The 19,771-nt window shown below is 42.1% G+C and overlaps 1 protein-coding gene across 1 annotated transcript in view; it reads left to right on the plus strand.

Annotated features, from left to right (window-relative positions):
* Positions 1 to 19,771, plus strand: part of LOC137369253 (fibrillin-2-like) — a 496,406-nt gene that overhangs the window by 342,313 nt on the left and 134,322 nt on the right. Inside the window, exons 35-38 of the mRNA XM_068030179.1 lie at positions 3,431 to 3,553; positions 6,178 to 6,300; positions 12,321 to 12,482; positions 18,335 to 18,403. Of these exons, the coding sequence (XP_067886280.1) occupies positions 3,431 to 3,553; positions 6,178 to 6,300; positions 12,321 to 12,482; positions 18,335 to 18,403 (477 nt within the window). The remainder of the gene's footprint in view (positions 1 to 3,430; positions 3,554 to 6,177; positions 6,301 to 12,320; positions 12,483 to 18,334; positions 18,404 to 19,771) is intronic.

Here is a 19,771-nt window from a genome sequence, read left to right on the forward strand (position 1 = left end):
GGGCTTGCAATTTTAAGTTTTAATGTTCATGTGATGAGATAATGTGTGCCTTGGTCTTGGCAGGTGGGGGGGCTTGCCTGACAAAACATATAATCCCGATCATGGCGAATGCTTCAATTTGCGTGATAGCAGTGACACATTGATCCAAATTAGCTATGTGAAATGCTTGCTCGCTGTCAGCATGAGCGAATTCTTCACTCGTGTCCTCCTGCCAATCTGTCTCTCTCCTGATTTGATGTACCTGCTTGAGCTTTTGTTGTGTGTTGGCATAGCTTTTGTTGTATTTGCTATCCTGTCTTGCAGACATTCTCTCTGCATGTGATCTGCCATCGTTTCTGTGTGCAGTATCTAAACTTGCCTTGCCCAATGTCCTCGCATGCCAGAAGCTTTGCACTGGTCCTGGTATGCCAGACAACTGTGAATTGGATGAGTCAGGCCACATTTGCAACAAAGCTTAGCAAACCTCTGAGCCCTGGTTACCATACCAATGATCGTAGCCTCACTCAATGCTTTTAACTGTTGGCGCCAGCCATGATGCCTTCAAATTTCCTTCCATCATTGTGCAGTGCATCTATGGTGTGCCCTTTCTTCTTTTTAGCAGGTCTTTTTGAAAGGCCTCTAGTGGGGTGGACACAATTACTAATTCTATAATCCGTTCCGACAATTCAGTATCTGCAAAGTTGCATTCTTGAGCATTGTCTCGGCACCTTGTAATAAACCGGTCCATAAACTCATCTTTTCTTTGCCAGTATGTCATAAGCTCAAGCCTATGTACTCGGAAGTTCACCTTTACCTTGAGTTGTGACGCCAGAAATGTCCATAGCTTGCTCAGGTCCCTCTGATCCTCAGCTGGAAATCCTGATGTGTTGATCTATTGCTGGCTTTCGTTGCCCAATGTGATCTTGAGTTTCACAGCTTCTTTCTCTGGTTCACTCACTTCTTGATCCAGGAAACACAGTTTTATCCACTGCCGAAACAGTTTAAATTCAGACGCTATGTTCGTTGCCTTCCAATCCATAATTGGATATCTGAAAGCCATTTTCTGGATGATCCTGCTTTTTTTATAGACTTTTTCACAGGTTTTCTTTGTACTAGGTACAATTCGTTTACAGACTCACTGCTTTACGGGTTTTCTGTTTTACAGGTAAAGCCTTCTGTTTCCTTTTTAGACAGGTTTGTTTTTGCAGGCCTGCCCCTTTTAAGAGTGAGATGACAGCTGCTTTCCTTGTTTACACAACGTCTTTTTTTTTCACTGAAAGAAGTTTTTTTGCAGAGAGCTGCAGCTTGCAGTACTGGCAGCTGCCACAGTCAGCCTTTTACTTTGTGCGAGACCTCCAGTGGTGCTGTTGAGCTCGTCTCACTCTTTTTGGCTTAGGCCCTGCCCATGAACCAGAAAAAAGGGAAAACTAAAGAAGTTCTTTTCCATTTTTTGACCCACTGTCAGATTAGTTGAAAGCTCCGATCTCCTGGCAAATTTCCTACTATACTCAGAGTTTCAACACCTCCCAGGGTCCTTTCTGCAATGCTACCTCACTGCACTGCTATGGGGTCTCCTGCTACTATTCTCTACCTAAACCTTTAGTCACTCCTGGTAAGCAATTAGTTGTTCTTTTTTCTCTCTTGGAGTGCTCTTCGGAAAAAATCCGATGTTGCCATCATATATATGGTGGTCTTCAGAAAAATATACCCCAACTGTTGTACTGTTCTATGTTCTATAGCAGATACATTAGGGACATTTAAGCGACTCTTGGATAGGTACATGGATGATATTAGAATGAAGGGTATGTAGGTAGTTTGATCTTAGAGTAGGTTAAAGGGTTGGCACAACATCATGGGCCGAAGGGCCTTTACTGTGCTGTACTGTTCTATGTTCAAACATTGTCATCATGTAATATTATTTGTTCCTTTGGTTTGTGAACGAATGAAAGATTCACAGGACTCCAAGTAATATCCAAAGAATATGTGGGTTTTTATTATAACTTAAATGAGAACAGATATATACACAGCTGCAACAGAAGCAACACTAGCGCACATCTTACTTTGTCGGACTACACCCATAACTCGCTGATCATGTGTAATGCGATATCACTTCCTCTGGTGACCTTCACTTACAGTCTCTTAAGGTAGTCCGCTCTTAAGGTGGTCCGCTGGGTGTGGCCCAGGCAGAGGGGCAGTTCAAATCATCTGTGGGGTTTACTCATCATGGCCTACGGTCTTCCCACAGGTTCTAATTTTAATCTGTTCTTCTGAGCAGACACGGGAGGGCATCCAGTGAAAAGTAGGAGACCCTTCCTTAAATGTACAGATCGGGCTCCAATGATGTAATTGGATCTGACTGCTATTTTAACTAGAGGCCTGCACATGGAAGGTGGTGTAGCCAAGCCAGTGGGAAGATGCAAATGTTTTTACTTATTTTGACTTTTCTTGTGGGGGTAGGATTGCTCTTCTGGACTCAACAAATAAAGTTTTGGTCACCCATTCCAGTCACTTCAACAACAAGGTATATTTATATAGTGCTATTAATGCAATAAAACATTCCAAGGTGCTTTGCAGGAGCATTATAAAACAAAACATGACACCGAGCCACAAAAGGATATATTAAGTCAGATGGCCAAAAGCTTGATCAAAGAGATAGGTTTTAAGAAGTGTCTTAAAGGAAGAAAGTGAAATGTAGAGGCGGACACGTGTAGGGAGGGTATTCTAGAGCTAAGGGCCTAGGCAACTGAAGGCATGGCCACCAATGGTGGAGTGATTGAAATGAGGAATGCACAAGAGGCCAGAATTAGAGGAGCGCAGATAGCTCGGAGGGTAGTGGGGTTGGGGAAAATTACAGAGATAGGGAGGGGTGAGGCCGTAGAGGGATATGAAAACATAGATGAGAATTTTAAAATCAGGATGTTGCTTGACGAGGAGCCAACATAGGTCAGCGAACACAGGGGTGAAAGGGAAACGGAAGTTGGTGCGAGTTTTAGACACAGGCAGCAGAGTTCCATGAGGTTTGTCTTTTTGGCCCCTGGTGCCAGCCTTTTGTCACTCAACATTCGACTCCAATCCACCAGCCAGTTGCCACTTCAGGCAGCAGACTGAGTGGGAGACTATGCAAATGAAGTCCTGGAGTTGAAATCTCCCAGGCCTCACACTGCCAAGGTCAGGATGGCTTCCTGCCTGCCTCAACCTTGGCCCACATGATTGTAGCTCTGAGTTAATATCTTTTGTATCTTTAATACCTTCCTAAGTACCCTATAGATTTGACATGAAAATTAGCATTTTCCAAACGAGCATCTGTTGTTAGGAGTGAAATCTTTATCGGTTTTGTCAGAGGACTTTAGGGCTAGAAGATTTAATAATATTGTGGAACTTCTTTTCTCACAAAAACATTCAAAGTTTTAATGCTTCATCTTTAAATAAGCACTGTCTGTTTCTCTTATAGATATTGATGAATGTTCATTTCAGAACATTTGTGTGTTTGGCACCTGCCAGAATTTGCCGGGTATGTTCAGATGTGCTTGCGATGATGGCTATGAACTTGACAGAAGTGGAGGCAACTGTACAGGTAGGAACACAACAGTTGCAGAGTTAATTTACTGAAAAAGTCATGCCTCATTTATCTGTTGAGATATTCCTAATTTCTGAAAATGCAAAAACAAACATAAAGGCCCAGAGGTTACACTGTGTACTATTGCAAGTCAAATGCATAATACATCTGAATGGAAGTAGTTTGTCCACTATTTTCACTGGGGTAATGCTTCCTTTAAAGTAGTCAACAAAGTTTTTTTTTTCTGTACATGTCAACTACTAACATGGTAACATCACATGGCATTATTCCTAAATTAAAAATATGAAAAGGTACTACATAAGGATAGGGTTCTTAAATGGAATGTTTCATATTTTGCCAGAAATATGCTCATTTGGACTCCATTGTAGCCCTGCAAAGAACAGTGACAGCTTTTTGAATGCACAAAAATCCTTTAAGAAACAAAGTTTTACAATAAAATCTTAGTTTTCCATAAAAATGATAAATATAAGCAACAGATGGAGCAATGTCACCTCAGCTTGGATCATATCAATAAGGTCCTCCCCATCTGCAAGTTTGATGCACAAGGTAATTTATCAGCTGAGAACGCCCCTCTTAATGTGTAATAATGTGAGTTTTAACATGAACAAATTTTGTCCACTTTAAGATATGGATGAACAGTTATTTACTGTGACTCCTTAAAGATTATTTTTAACTGTAATGTGATTATAATACTTTACAGTGGCTGTCACGACTGTACAAGGGTTGCTGTACATAGATTTATTGCAATCCATTTATTTATTTATTTATTTTTTATTTATTTAGAGATACAGCACTGAAACAGGCCCTTCGGCCCACCAAGTCTGTGCCGACCATTAACCACCCATTTATACTAATCCTACACTAATCCCATATTCCTACCACATCCGTCCTTATATTCCCCTACCACCTACCTATACTAGGGGCAATTTATAATGGCCAATTTACCTATCAACCTGCAAGTCTTTTGGCTGTGGGAGTTGAACTGGTAAATATGTAGAAAAATGTTCTAAGAAATTTGGTGTTGGGAAATGCTGGTACAAAACTAGCAAATGCAACTAATGTTCCTTGGAAGTGTCCTGGAGAGCTTTGTGAACCCTCCTTGAGGTATCTCTGAATGACATCTGCCAGTTCTGCAGACAACGGTTCTTTTCAAATAATTAGGGATTATAGAACGAAATTGTGAGGACACGTTGCATAAGACTTGGCTTATATTCCCAATGATTTTAGATGATCTAAGGGTGATCTAATCGAGGTGTTTAAAATGATAAGGGGATTCCATAGGGTAGATACAGGGAGAGATTATTTCCTCTAGTCGGGGAATCCGGATCAAGGGAACTCTATCTTAAAAATAGAGCCAGGCCAATTAGAAGGGAAATCAGAAAGTACATTTTTCTCATCAAGGCTAATGGAAATCTGTCAATGTTCTCCCCCAAAAGGGGTCAATTGAAATTTTCAATGGAAATTGACATTTTTGTTGGGTAAGGTTATCAAGGAACATGGACGAAAGGCAGGTAAGTGGATTTGAGGGTCTACTTGAAAGGCTGAACAAACTCAAAGGGCTGTATGCCCTACTTCTGTACTTATGTAATTACTCCAGCTTAGGCCTAGAGGGAAACACGCAGTGTAATCATTATACACCACAAAAGACATGGCCAAGAGGTGGGCACCATAAACCAAATTATCTAATCTTCATATGTGATCCTAAACAGTAAGTGTTGGCAGCGTATTTGAGTGTGGAAGATAGTATCAAAGCCAAACCTGATGCTGTCCTCATCTGACGCCTGCACAAAGCACTTTCTGGCAAGGTTCATTAAAGAGCAATGACTAGGAATCTTGGTTACTTTTCACCTTCCTAACCCAGAAACACTGAGCTTATTGAAGCATCTCTATTGCTACCCTAGTTGAGTCCAGCTAATAGCACAGACCAGAATCAAACCTACTACATTCTTGTAAATTTGGTTTAGTTGTAGCTGTTTTTAGTCATCAGAGAAGTCAGACTGAGAGTTTATTCAACATAATATCACAGGAATCCTTTGTTCAGCACTGCTTGTATAGCAGGAGAATATCCATGCATAGCTGCAGCTTCACTGATCTACAGTCCAATTCGTGCAGCTGTGCAAATCAATTTTGAGGTTTGAATTTGAACGAGCACAAAATTCTTTTAATTAAAAAAAGCAAATAATTGTTGCTATCCCATACTTAATCTGCTAGTGAAAGTACAGAATGTGTAGTTACTGAGAATTCAAATTTAGTATCAAACTTTTACTCACAAAGTAAACAGGCATTCACCTGTTATTTTTCTGCAAGGGAAATTTTGCCCCTTTTTGTGAGCTCTATAGAGCTGAGAACCTCTTCTCAGCAGTACTGAAGTCAAGCTGTAAAGGAGCTACTCGAGTTCAAATGTGAATTGGTCTTTGTTTAAACTTCTTGATAATTCCTTGCAATATAGATAGAGATGGTAGATAGCTGTAATTATTTTTAAGCCTTTGATGAAGATTGCCTTAAGGGGATTTGACTGTATTATTGCCCATTTACCTACAGTAATTACTGAAACAGGAAATGTTTTGTCTTATGATGCCTACAAAGAGCTGAAGTGAAACATTCTGTTTTTTAACTTGCAGATGTCAATGAGTGTGCTGATCCAGTCAATTGCATCAATGGTTTATGTGTCAATACACCGGGTGATTACCTGTGCAACTGTCCTGCTGATTTTGAGCTTAATCCAACAGGAATTGGTTGTGTGGGTGAGTCATTATTTTGTGCAGCCATGTATGAAAGCCTGAAAACTGTCAGCATATCATGCATTTTTATTTCCTATGTATGGAAATTCTCTGTAATTTACTGTAAATAATTTCCTGAAAGAATTCTAGTAATAATAGCACAAATATCCTTCTGATGGAGTCATTCAGGACAGCACTGTAACATTCAACTGTCCCCAAATAAAGAGCAAGAATTACAGTGCAGAAGGATGTCTCTCTCTCTGAGTCCAGCTCTCTGAAAGAGCAATTCCCTGCACATTCTTCCTTTTTATATAACTGTCTAATTCCCTTCAGAATGCTTCAATTGAACCTGCCTCCACCACGTTCTCAGGCAGCGCATTCCAGACCTTAACCACTCGCTACGTGAAAAAGTTTATCCTCATGTCATTTTTGCTTCTCTTACCAAATACTTTAAATCTGTGCCCTCTCATTCTCAAACCTTTCACGAGTGGGATCAGTTTCTCCCTATCTACTCTGTCCAGACCCCTCATGATTTTGAATACCTCTATCAAATCACCTCTCAGCCTTCTCTACTCCAAGGAAAACAGTCCTAACTTCTCCAATCTATCTTCATAACTGAAATCCCTTATCCCTGGAACCATTCTCATGAATCTCTTCTGGTCTCTCTCCAATGCCCTGTGTCTTTCCTCAAGTGCGGCACCCAGAATTGGACACAATACACCAGCTGAGGCCGAATTAGTGTCTTATACAAGTTCAACATACCTTCCTTGCTCTTGTACTCTATATCTTTATTAATAAAGCCCAGGATACTGTATGCTTTATTAACCATGCTCTCAACCTGTCCTGCCACCTTCAATGGACATATATACCTAGGTCCCTCTGCCCCTGCACCCTCTTTAAGCTTGTATCCTTTATTTTATATTGTCTCTCCATGTTCTTCCTACCAAAATGAATCACATCACATTTCTCTGCATTGAACTTCATCTGCCACCTGTCTGTCCATTCCACCAACTTGTCAATGTCCTTTTGAAGTTCTACACTATCCTCCTCACAGTTTATAATGCTTCCAAGTTTTGTATCATCTGCAGACTTTGAAATTGCACCCTGTACACCAAGGTCTAGGTCATTAATATAGGTCAGGAAGACCAAGGGTCCCAACACTAATCCCTGGGGAACTCCACTACAAACCTTCCTCCAGACTGAAAAACATCCATTAACCACTACTCTTTGTTTCCTGTCACTCAGCCAATTTCATATTCGTGTTGCTACAGTCCTTTTTATTCCATGAGCTACACATTTGCTCACAAGTCTGTTGTGTGGCACTGTATCAAATGCCTTTTGAAAGTCCGTGTACACCACATCAACAGCATTGCCCTGATCAACCCCCTCTGTTACCTCCTCAAAAAACTTCAGCAAGTTAGTTAAACATGAGTTTCCCTTCAGAAATCCATGCTGGCTTTCCATAATTAACTCACATTTGTCCAAGTGCCTATTGATTTGATCCCTAATTATTTTTTCTAGATGTTTTCCCACCACCGAAGTTAAACTAACTGGCCTGTAGTTGCTGGGCTTATCTTTACAACTTTTTTGAACAAGGGTGGAACGTTTGCAATTGTCCAGTCCTCTGGCACCATCTTGGAGTCTAAAGAAGACTGAAAAATTATGGCTAGTGCCTCTGCAATTTCCACCCTCACTTCCCTCAGTATCCTTGGATGCATCTCATCTGACCCTGGTGCTTTATCCACTTTAAGTACAGACAGCCTATCTAATACTTCCTCTTTATCAATTTTAAACCCCTCTAGTGTCTGAATTACCTCCTCTTTCACCATTGCCTGGGTTGCATCTTCTTCCTTGTTAAAGACAGATGCAAAGTATTCATTTAATATCTCAACTATGCCCTCTGCCTCCATGTGTCAATCCCCTGTCTAGTCCCTAATTGGCCTCACTCCTCCTTTTACTACCCTTTTACTATTAATATGTCTATAGAAAACTTTGGGATTTCCTTCAATGCTAGCTGCCAGTCTCTTTTCATACTCTCTCTTTGCTTCTCTTATTTGCTTTTACACTTCCCCTCTGGACCTTCGATATTCAGCCTGGGTCTCAATAGTATTTTCTACCTGGCATCTATCATAAGCACACTTTTTCTTCTTTATCTTAATCTCTACCTCTTTTGTCATCCAGGGACCTCTGGATTTGTTTGCCTTACTTTTCCCATTCAAGGGAACATACCTTGTCTGTGCCCGAACTATCTCTTCTTTGAAGTTAGCCCATTGTTCATTTACCAGTTTTCCTGCCAGCTTTTGACTCCAATTTATTTGCCCCAGCTCCATTCTTACCCCATTGAAGTTAGCCTTCTCCAGATAATTATTCTTACGCTGGATTGCTCTTTGTCCTTTTCCGTAGTCATCCTAAACCTTATGATACAATGATCACTGTCCCCTAAATGCTCTCCTACTGATACTTGATCCACTTGGCCCACCTCATTCCCAAGAACCAGGTCTAGCAGTGCCTCCTTTCTCATTGGATGAGCAAAATACTGCTGTAGAAAATTTTCCTGAACACACTCTAGGAACTCTTGCCTCTCACTGTCCTTAACACTACTATTATCCCGTCTATGTTTGGATAATTAAAGTCCCCCATTATAATGACCCTATAATTTTTGCATCTTTCTGTAATTTCCTTGCAAATTTATTCCTCCATGTCCTTCCCACTATCTGGTGGCCTATAGACAACCACACCTTTTATGTTCCTTAGCTCTAGCCAAATTGATTTTGTCCTCGACCCCTCTGAGGCATCCTTTTTCTTCAGCACTGAAAAGCTCTCCTTACTCAATACTGCCACCCCTCCCCCTTCTTTCCCTTTCCTATCTTTCCTGAACACCTTGTATCCAGGAATATTTTACACCCAGTCCTGCCCTTCTTTGAGCCAGGTCTCTGTTATAGCCACAACATCATATTTCCATATGGCAATCTCACCAGTCTTATGAACCACACTCTGTGCATTCACAAACATGCACATTAACCCTGATTCAGACTTTATTACTTTCTCCCTTACTCTGACCCCACCTAATAACATACTATTTCCTACTCTTGTGCTATCTATCTCCCCCAGTATTCTGTGCATCTTGGTATTCCTCTTTAATACTTGCTCCTGGTTCCCACACCCCAGACAAGTTACCAGTTTTGCTTCCCTCCAATCTGAGCTCCCTCCTAGGTTCCCATCCCCCTGACAATTTAGTTTAACCCTCCCCAAATGCACTAGCAAATCTCCCTGCGAGGATATTCATCCCAGTCCTGCTAAAATGCAACCCATCCATTTGTACAGGTCCCACCTGCCCCAGAACCAGTCCCAATGTCTCCTAAATCAGATGCCCTCCCTCCTACACCAGTTCTCCAGCCACGTGTTCAATCGCTCAGTTCTCCTATTCTTATTTTATTTTTTATTTATTTTAGAGATACAGCACTAAAACAGGCCCTTCAGCCCACCAACCATCAACCACCCATTTATACTAATCCTACACTAATCCCATATTCCTACAACATCCCTACCTGTCCCTATATTCCCCTACCACCTACCTCTACTAGGGGCAACTTATAACAGCCAATTTACCTATCAACTGCAAGTCTTTTGGTGGTGGGAGGAAACCGGAGCACCCGGAGGAAACCGGAGCACCCGGAGGAAACCCACGCAGACACAGGGAGAACTTGCAAACTCCACACAGGCAGTACCCAGAATTGAACCCGGGTCGCTGGAGCTGTGAGGCTGCGGTGCTAACCACTGCACCACTGTGCTGCCCCCTTATGCTCACTTACACGTGGGACTGGGAGTAATCCTGAGATTACTGCTTTTGAGGTCCTGCTTTTTAATCTCCTTCCTAGCTCTCTAAGATCTGCTTTCAGGACCTCATCCCCCTTCTTACCTATGTCATTGGTACCAATGTGGACCACGACCTCTGGCTGTTCACCCTCCCCCAGAAGAATGTCCTGCAGCCCCTCTCTGACATCCTTGACCCTGGCACTAGGGAAGCAACACATCATCTTGGAGTCACGTTTACTGCTGCAGAAACACCTGTCTGTTCCCCTAATTAATGAATCCCCTATCACTTTAGTTGTTTTCCCTCTTCTTTGGAAGACACTGACTTTTGCTACATTACAATCCCATTTGCACCAATCAACCACCAGTACCTTGCCAAGTGACTCTCAACAATAATTGTATGAGCTTATTTGACTGGAGGAGCATTATGGCCAAATCTCATCCTCTCACTTCTGTGGGCAAGGGTGTACTTTTCAATAGGTATCACACAGATTATTGATCAGAAACAGGAACTTTGGTCAGATTTTCACTTCCCTGGCCCGGGAGGTCAATTGTAATTGGCCTTCCTGCTATTTTAACTGAGATCAAATAACTCATCACAGACTAGGGAATTAAAACCAGACTCTTTTTGGGCTGCATTTTGTTTTGGGGTCAGGATCCTGAAGTTGGCTGAACTTCCGGGTCCTGACCCCGCTCTGCATCGCTTTAGACTCCCGATGTGATTTTCGTATGGTTGGCCAATTAGTGACCAGGGAGCACGCTCGTTGTCCAGTTAAGGACAGCAGGTGGGCTCATAGGGTTGGAGGGTCAATAAGAGGCCTTCCAGCTATGACACATCGGCAGCCCCATAGTCTGAAGTGAGTGCTGCTGAAGCATGTAAGAGAGAGCGAGAAGGTGCCTCGCGATGGAGACGATGGAGTTGCCCTCTGAAGACAAGGTAAAAAGTTTTCAATTTAAAAAGGCCACAGCTCCCAGGCCATCATTATGGAGAGGCACCTCCTCCACTAGACAGTCAGCTGTGGCCTAACAGCCATGGCATGTGCAGGGGTCATCCCTAGCAGGATGGAGCACTGATTCCCCCCCTGGGTCTGCTGCCTGGAGGCCGCCTCTATCCCCTGGCCATGTTTCGGTTGCCATAGGGGGCCTGACTGCCGACTGGACATTCCAATTGGTATCTCTCCAGAGCCCTCAGTAGGTCCTTTAAGTGTCTTAATTAGCTACCCACTGCTTGCGGGCGGGTAGCCGTCACCCCCTCCAAACATCCATTTTTAAAATGGCCCTGAGGCGGGAACATGCCAGCAAACCGGCATGCCGCTGTCTGAGGCCAATTTTGCAGCTCTCCCGCCTCTGGTCCCACCTCTGATGCAAATCAGAAATTCTGCCCTTCTAATTTTTGTGGCTCAGGACACACTACTTCTACCACATGGGGCATTGAAGAAGTCCAACCAGCAGTGAATGGTGTAACAAATGTGACCAAGAGTCAGTAAACATGGCTTAAATATTTTTACAGTCAGCACAACAGAAATATTACAATTAAATTAAAAAGCTCATGTTTAGAAATTGCAGTATTCCAAACAGGCAATTTTGTTGTGTCAGTGTGCATTAATTGTGGCTCTTCATGAGATGGTCTGAGCCTGAGTCACATCACTGCGATTCATCTCATAATTGTTTTCTAACTCATGAATGCTACATTTTCAAAAGTAACATTCTTTACTTTGAGATATTTAGTATATTTAGCATGGCAAGGCTCTGAACATTAGCTTTATATTGAAATGTATATCCACAAGGGGAGAGCCAACTGTGCAACAGCCCCGACAAACAAATTTCTCTGCAGCACCTGTGGAAGAGCCTGTCACTCTAGAATTGGCCTTTATAGCCACTCCAGGCGCTGCTTCACAAACCACTGACCACCTCCAGGCACGTATCCATTGTCTCTCGAGATAAGGAGGCCCAAAAGAAAATATCCGAGAATTGATGCAGAGGTTCCACAGTCTCCCATTTTTACAGTGATTAATTTTAATGACCCAAAGATCATGAACACAATGAATCAGGTGTGCTAACCTCTTTGACTGATTTTCTAAACTTTGGTACCATCAAGTGAAACTCGGTGCCAAGAGCTTTACTTGGCAAAAATTTACCATATAGTATTTTAGCAAAGATCAGAAATATGTAGACATTTTTACATGATGTAAACGTTTTCCAAATGTTATTCTTGTATTTGTTTGCCGTAGATACTCGTGTTGGGAACTGCTACCTGGAATATGGGGAACGAGGTGATGGAGGCTTGTCCTGTAGTGTCGACATTGGTGTTGGTGTCACTCGTGCCTCTTGTTGTTGCTCTCTGGGAAGTGCTTGGGGTAACCCTTGTGAAGTCTGTCCTGATGTCAATACAAGTATGTACACTGTTTTGAAATGCATTTGTAGATAAACAGATAGAAAGTAAGCATGGGTGCCTTAGAGGCATGGACAGGAGAAATTATAATGTTTAGTTTAGAGATACAGCACTGAAACAGGCCCTTCGGCCCACCAAGTCTGTGCCGACCATCAACCACCCATTTTATACTAACCCTACACTAATTCCATATTCGTACCACTTCCCCACCTGTCCCTATATTTTCCCTACCACCTACCTATACTAGGGGCAATTTCTAATGGCCAATTTACCTATCAACCTGCAAGTCTTTGGCATGTGGGAGGAAACCGGAGCACCCGGAGGAAACCCACGCAGACACAGGGAGAACTTGCAAACTCCACACAGGCAGTACCCAGAATTGAACCAGGGTCGCTGGAACTGTGAGGCTGCGGTGCTAACCACTGCACCACTGTGCCGCCTCAAAATAGGGAATAAGAAAATGGCAGAGATATTACACAAATATTTTATATCTGTCTTTGCTGTAAAAGACATGAAGAACATAACAGAAATTTTGGGGAACCAAGGGTCTAAAGAGAATGAGAAACTTAAAGTAATTAATATTAATAAAGAAAAAGGACTGGAAAAATTAATAGTGTTAAAAGCTGACAAATCCTCTGGACTTGAATGCCTGCATGCTCGGGTTTTAAAAGAGATGGCTGCATAAATAGTAGATGCATTGATCTTGATCTTCTGGAGTTCTGTAGTCTCTGGAATGGTCCCTGTGGATGGAAGGTAGCAAAACAAAATCCCACTGTTCAAGAAAGGATGGAGAGAGAAAGCAGGGAGCTACAGGCCAGTTAGCCTGACATCAGTAGTAGAAAAAATGCTAAAATCTATCATAAAGGATGTTATAACAGGGTACTTGGAAAATAATAATATGATTAGGCAGAGTGAACACGGTCTTATGACAGGGAAATGGTGTTTGACAAATCCATTAGAGTTTTTTGAGGGTGTAACTTACAGGATAAGTAAGGGGTACTAGTGAATGTAGTACATTTGAATTTTCAGAAGGCATGTGATAAGGCCACACAAGAGATTGTTACACAAGATTGGGGCTCATGGGATTGGGGTAATATATTAGCATGGACTGAGGATTGGTTAATGGACAAAAACAGAAAGTAGGAATAAATAGGTCATTTTCCAGATGGCAAGGTATAAATTGGTGGAATACCACAAGAATCAGTGCTTGGTCCTCAGCTATTTAAATCTATATCAATGGCTTAGATGAGGGGACTGAGTGTAATTATCCAAGTTTGCTGATGATATAAATCTAGATGGGTAAGTAAGCTGTGAGGAAGATGCAAAGAGGCTGCAAAGGCATATAGGCCAGTTAAGTGATTGGGCAAGAAGATGGTGGATGGCACATAACATGGGGAGGAGTGAAATTATCCACTTTGGTAGCAAGAATGAAAAAACAGAGTTTTTTTTGGAGGGTGAGAGATTAGTAAATGTTGGTATTCAGAGGGATTTGGGTGTCCTTGTTCTGTAACAAAAAGTTAATATGCAGGCAATTAGGAAGGCAAATGGTATGTTAGCCTTTATTGCAAGGCAGTTGGAGTACAAGAATACTTGCTGTAATTATATAGGGCTTTGATGAGACCACACCTGGAATTACTTTGTACAGTTATGGTCTCCATATCTAAAGAAGGGGATACTAGCCCTCGAGGGATTGCAACAAAGATTCACTAGGTTGATTCCTGGGATGAGAGGGCTGTCATATGAGGAGAGGTTGGGTAAAGTGGGCCTATATTCTCTGGAATTTAGAAGATTGGCATGTGATTTCATTTAAATATATGAAATTCTTAGAGGGTTTGACAGGGTAGATGCTGAGAGACTGTTTCCCCTGGGTAGAAAGTCTAGATCGAGGGGTCATGGTTACAGGATAAAGAGCTGGCCATTTAGGAATGACATAAGGAGACATTTCTTCACTCAGAGGGTTGTGAACCTTTAAAATTCTCTACCTCAAAGGTTGTCGATGCTGAGTCGATGAGTCCATTCAAAATTGAGGTTAACCTGGGCATTAAAGGATATGGGAATAGAGCAGAAAGTGGAGTTGATGTAGAAGTTCAGCCATGATGCTATTGAATGGTAGAGCAGGCTCCAGGGGCCATATGGCCTATTCCTGCTCCTATTTCTTATGTTCTTATAATAAATTATACACTATTAAAATAGTTTTGCTTTCATTTGCACTGATAGCCCTTATATAAATGTCAGCTCTTGGCTTGTTGCATTATTGAATCTTCTTTATGTATGAATTTATAAAAGGGAGACTAAGATTATTTTATCTTCAAATTACTGGGACTAGCTCAAAGTAATTTAATGTTTGATTATTGCTGCAGAACGTTAGTAGAAAACCTATTTACATGAAACTACTAAGGCACCAACCCACCGGTCTGTTGTCCAGTGTTCCAGTGGTTAACTTTCTGAGTTTGTTTGCCCAGCAGGATCCTTGCCCACTGGCTGAGCATATCAGGAAATTGCCTACGATTTTACATCAAATGAAATAAATTGTATGGACAGTGCTCGCGTAATTTCCCTGTAGGTGCAGCTGGCAAGTAAATCTTCCAACAGCAGTTCAAGCTCAGAAAATTGGCTCTTTCCTGTCGTAAGCACCAAATGTTGTGAAGCAATATCTGGATTATTATTTTAACTAGATGATAGTGAGTGAAAATTAAGCACTGCTAAATAAGGCTTGTAAAAATTAAGCAGTAATCTCAGTGTCAGGATTAGTTTCCACAAAATAAATATTCTTGTGTATATTGCAACGGAACACATTCTGTTGAAAAATAATATGGATGATTAATATCCATGAATTTGATACAGTTATGGTCTTTCTCCTTGTTATACATTAATCTCTGAAGGACAGCCTGGGAGTCAACAGTGTTTTCTTCTTTGATCATACAGAACTTTCTAACAGGCATCTGTGAAAGAGCATAATCAATGTTACAACCAGGTGAGAAAGAGGTCTAGGGTTCCCTTTCAGCCTTCACCTGGTCTTACTGTAACAGGGTTTAATTTTAAACACACTGTGTGTTTAACTCCCCCTTGGTGAATCTTTGTTCACCGCTTTCCAATTATAAGGCAAAGAAACCAGCACAAACAGGCATTCTTAGGTTTAAAGAAGAAAAGTTAAACTTAAACTCTAATTCAGTTAATGCCTATGGATACACACCGCACCCCACACTAGCATGCGTACGCAATACACACATGAAAATAGAGACTGAAAAGAGCAGAAGAAAAATAAAGTAGAAAGGTTTGAGGCAATATCTGAAGAATTGTTGTTATGGTTCTTCGGTCTCACTGTAGAGTCCTTGATTGTAGGTAGATCTTGCTTTTCGTTGGGGCCCAGTATTCTTCTTAAACTTTGTTCGCTGTAGGAAACTTTTCTTTTGGGGTTCATGTGGATTCAGAGGCTTGTGAGAAAGAGATGGGAGCAGACAGGAGAGAGATCGTCTCAGTCCAGGAGCAAACAGCTTTCTGCCCAAAATGTTTGTACGAATTCAAAAATCCCAGGTTGCCCAGCAGGTTAGTCATATGACTAGCTGTTTTGACCATGTCCGTTTGTGTATTCGGCCATCTTAGCAGTCAACCTGGAATGCGAGCTCCCCCACCTTCAATGTCTGGTGATCAAAAGTCCATTGTGGATTGAATGTGTCAGGGAATGGCTACTTTGTCCTCCCAAACACTGTCTGTTAATATGCAAATGTCTTTTCCAGCCACGGCTGATCTGTTTAACTAGTCCTTTCGTAACTGCAGTAACAGTTTAAAATCAATGTTCAAGACAAAATTAATGTGCCTCATTCTTGGCAGATGGGGGCCTAGCATGACATAACTAAAATCAAGAATATATGCAAAATCATTTACTCAGATCAATTATAAAACTATCTTCTGGTTCTGGGCCCAGTTAGGTGTGAATTTCTGGCATCTTGTCTACACTGACTGATCCAAGATAGCGGGATTAGGAATTATTAAGATCATTAGATTAAAACTGACCAAGATCTGTCTAGTTGGCCTTCTAGAACAAAGAACAGTACAGCACAGGAACAGGCCATTCGGCCCTCCAAGCCTGCACCGATCTTGATGCCTGACTAAACTAACACCTTCTGCACTTCCGGGGCCCATATTCCTCTATTCCCTTCCTATTCATGTATTTGTCAAGATGTCTCTTAAACGTCGCTATCGTATCTGCTTCCACCACCTCCCCTGGCAGCAAGTTCCAGGCACTCACCGCCCTCTGTGTAAAAAAACTTGCCTCGCACATCCCCTCTAAACTTTGCCCCTCTCACCTTAAACCTATGTCCCCTAGTAACTGACTCTTCCACCCTGGGAAAAAGCTTCTGACTATCCACTCTGTCCATGCCGCTCATAACTTTGTAAACCTCTATCATGTCGCCCCTCCACCTCCGTCGTTCCAGTGAAAACAATCCGAGTTTATCCAACCTCTCCTCATAGCTAATGCCCTTCAGACCAGGCAACATCCTGGTAAACCTCCTCTGTACCCTCTCCAAAGCCTCCACGTCCTTCTGGTAGTGTGGCGACCAGAATTGCACGCAATATTCTAAGTGTGGCCTAACTAAGGTTCTGTACAGCTCCAACATGACTTGCCAATTTTTATAATCTATGCCCCGACCGATGAAGGCAAGCATGCCATATGCCTTCTTCACTACCTTATCCACCTGCGTTGCCACTTTCAGTGACCTGTGGACCTGTACGCCCAGATCTCTCTGCCTGTCAATACTCCTAAGGGTTCTGCCATTTACTGTATACCTCCCACCTGCATTAGACCTTCCAAATTGCATTACCTCACATTTGTCCGGATTAAACTCCATCTGCCATTTCTCCACCCAAGTCTCCAACCGATCTATATCCTGCTGTATCCTCTGACAATCCTCATCATTATCTGCAACTCCACCAACCTTTGTGTCGTCTGCAAACTTACTAATCAGACCAGCTACATTTTCCTCCAAATCATTTATATATACTACAAACAGCAAAGGTCCCAGCACTGACCCCTGCGGAACACCACTAGTCACATCCCTCCATTCAGAAAAACACCCATCCACTGATACCCTCTGACTTCTATGACAGAGCCAGTTCTGTATCCATCTTGCCAGCTCACCTCTGATCCCGTGTGACTTCACCTTTTGAAGTCTACCTTCTTCTATCCTGATAGTCTCCTTTTGCAAGAAGGACTACAAATTAAGATGCAGATCAGGTATATTAGTGAATAATCACCTTTGTGAACATGTTGGTGATGTGCTTAGCCTCGTCTACACAGAGCCAGATAGAAATATATGAATTGGAAATAAAGTTGTATGATTAAACACATCTTGTTACCAAAAGTCTGAGCTAATTCAAAGTTAAACTCCAGAGCGCAGTATTAAAATTAGTCATGCAGCGAAATGCCTGGTAGAGGTTTATCATTCCAATCAGATACCAAAGGTCTTGAGAGACAGTGCATTATTATTGAACAATTGATTCAATCTGATACTGCTGACTTGAAATCACATTGTGCAATATTAGTAATGAGCACATGAAATTCCTTTGCTACCTGATAAAGATGTCAACGCATGAAACACTTTTGTTAAAAAAACTCTCGTGTATTTTTGTATGAAATGAATATGTTACTATCTTGGAATGATTTCAACACTTTTAAATCCAACTTTGAACTCCTGAAAATTAAGCAGAGAGTACTTCAATTGACTGTACTCCAGAACACTCTGCTAGGATTATATGTAAATTACAAGGTGTTGGTGAGAAAGTTATGCAGAGTTCACTTTATCCATTTACCCAAATATCAACTTTGAATCCCTGTGATATTTATATTCACAGCTGAATACAAGACACTTTGTCCAGGGGGTGAAGGATTTAGGCCCAACCCCATCACTGTCATCTTGGAGGGTAAGTACATGGATACTTATATTCTTGTAAAATTGTTCCACCCAAAGTACTTGAACCTCAAAAATCTCCTGGGAGTGGGGTGTGCATCCCAACATAAGTGCTGAAATGCACCTGCCCAGGACCTCCACTGCTGACTATGCTAACGTTTGCAGTGGGAGGTCCCTTCATTTCCATACAAATAGCAAGAGCAACACATATCTATTTTTGTTTGCCCTGTTCCACAGATCAGAGGTTGTGGGAGAGGTCATGGATTCTGGAGGTGGGGGGTGCGGATGGGGGAGGAGCGGTGGTGCACACTGGATCCCTGCCCTCCCCAGCCCCCTCCCAGAAAGAAAGTAAAAGTGTCTCCAGTGCTCCCTTTTGTAACAGGTTTGCATTTACATTTTATTTTTAAACAGTAAGCCTCTTTTTCCTTCAAAGCGTCAAGGCCATTATTCTTGCCTAGTCCCCAAGTGGGGCCCAGTTCTCACTTTTGGCTGGTCATTATAGTTTAGTTTTAGTTTAGAGATACAGCACTGAAACAGGCCCTTCGGCCCACCGAGTCTGTGCCGACCATCAACCACCCATTTATACTAACCCTACACTAATTCCATATTCCTACCACATCCCCACCTGTCCCTATATTTCCCTACCACCTACCTATACTAGGGGCAATTTCTAATGGCCAATTTACCTATCAACCTGCAAGTCTTTGGCATGTGGGAGGAAACCGGAGCACCCGGAGAAAACCCACGCAGACACAGGGAGAACTTGCAAACTCCACACAGGCAGTACCCGGAATCGAACCCGGGTCCCTGGAGCTGTGAGGCTGCGGTGCTAACCACTGCGCCACTGTGCCGCCCAGTGCCTGGTTTCACTAGGTATGCTGCTACAAATGCAACATCAGTCCTTCTGAGGGACTTCCCAATATGGGATTTCCTGTCCCTTTCCCTTCCCCATCCTGTGTCAGTGGCCTTGTTTACTATGGGTGGAGGCTCTGCCCAAAACAGGCCATTCAGCAAATTCCTAAAGCAGAACTGGGTGCTGGGTTGATTTGTGTCCCTACAAGTACATTCCTGTGAGGGTTACAGCAGGAGTCTGCTGGAAGGGCTGTTCTTTTTTGGCCTATTGCAGTGTAAAGTTATTGCCATTATTCCAGGTTCTGCTGCATGCACAAAAGGGAAATTTCTCATACATTAATTTAGAACTTGTGGCTAAATTTTACAGTATGCTTTCATAGCTATCATAGAAAGAATAATTGTTTCGCATTAACTTGTTTTATATTTATTTAGAGGCCCTGAGGAGCTGGGACTTAGTGTCTTTTCTGTTAGTAAAGACAGCTTAATGGATCAGAATCTTTTCCAATAACAAAAATAGCTTATAGTGAAT

Source organism: Heterodontus francisci, chromosome 4, assembly GCF_036365525.1.
Source record: "Heterodontus francisci isolate sHetFra1 chromosome 4, sHetFra1.hap1, whole genome shotgun sequence".
NCBI lineage: Eukaryota > Metazoa > Chordata > Chondrichthyes > Heterodontiformes > Heterodontidae > Heterodontus > Heterodontus francisci.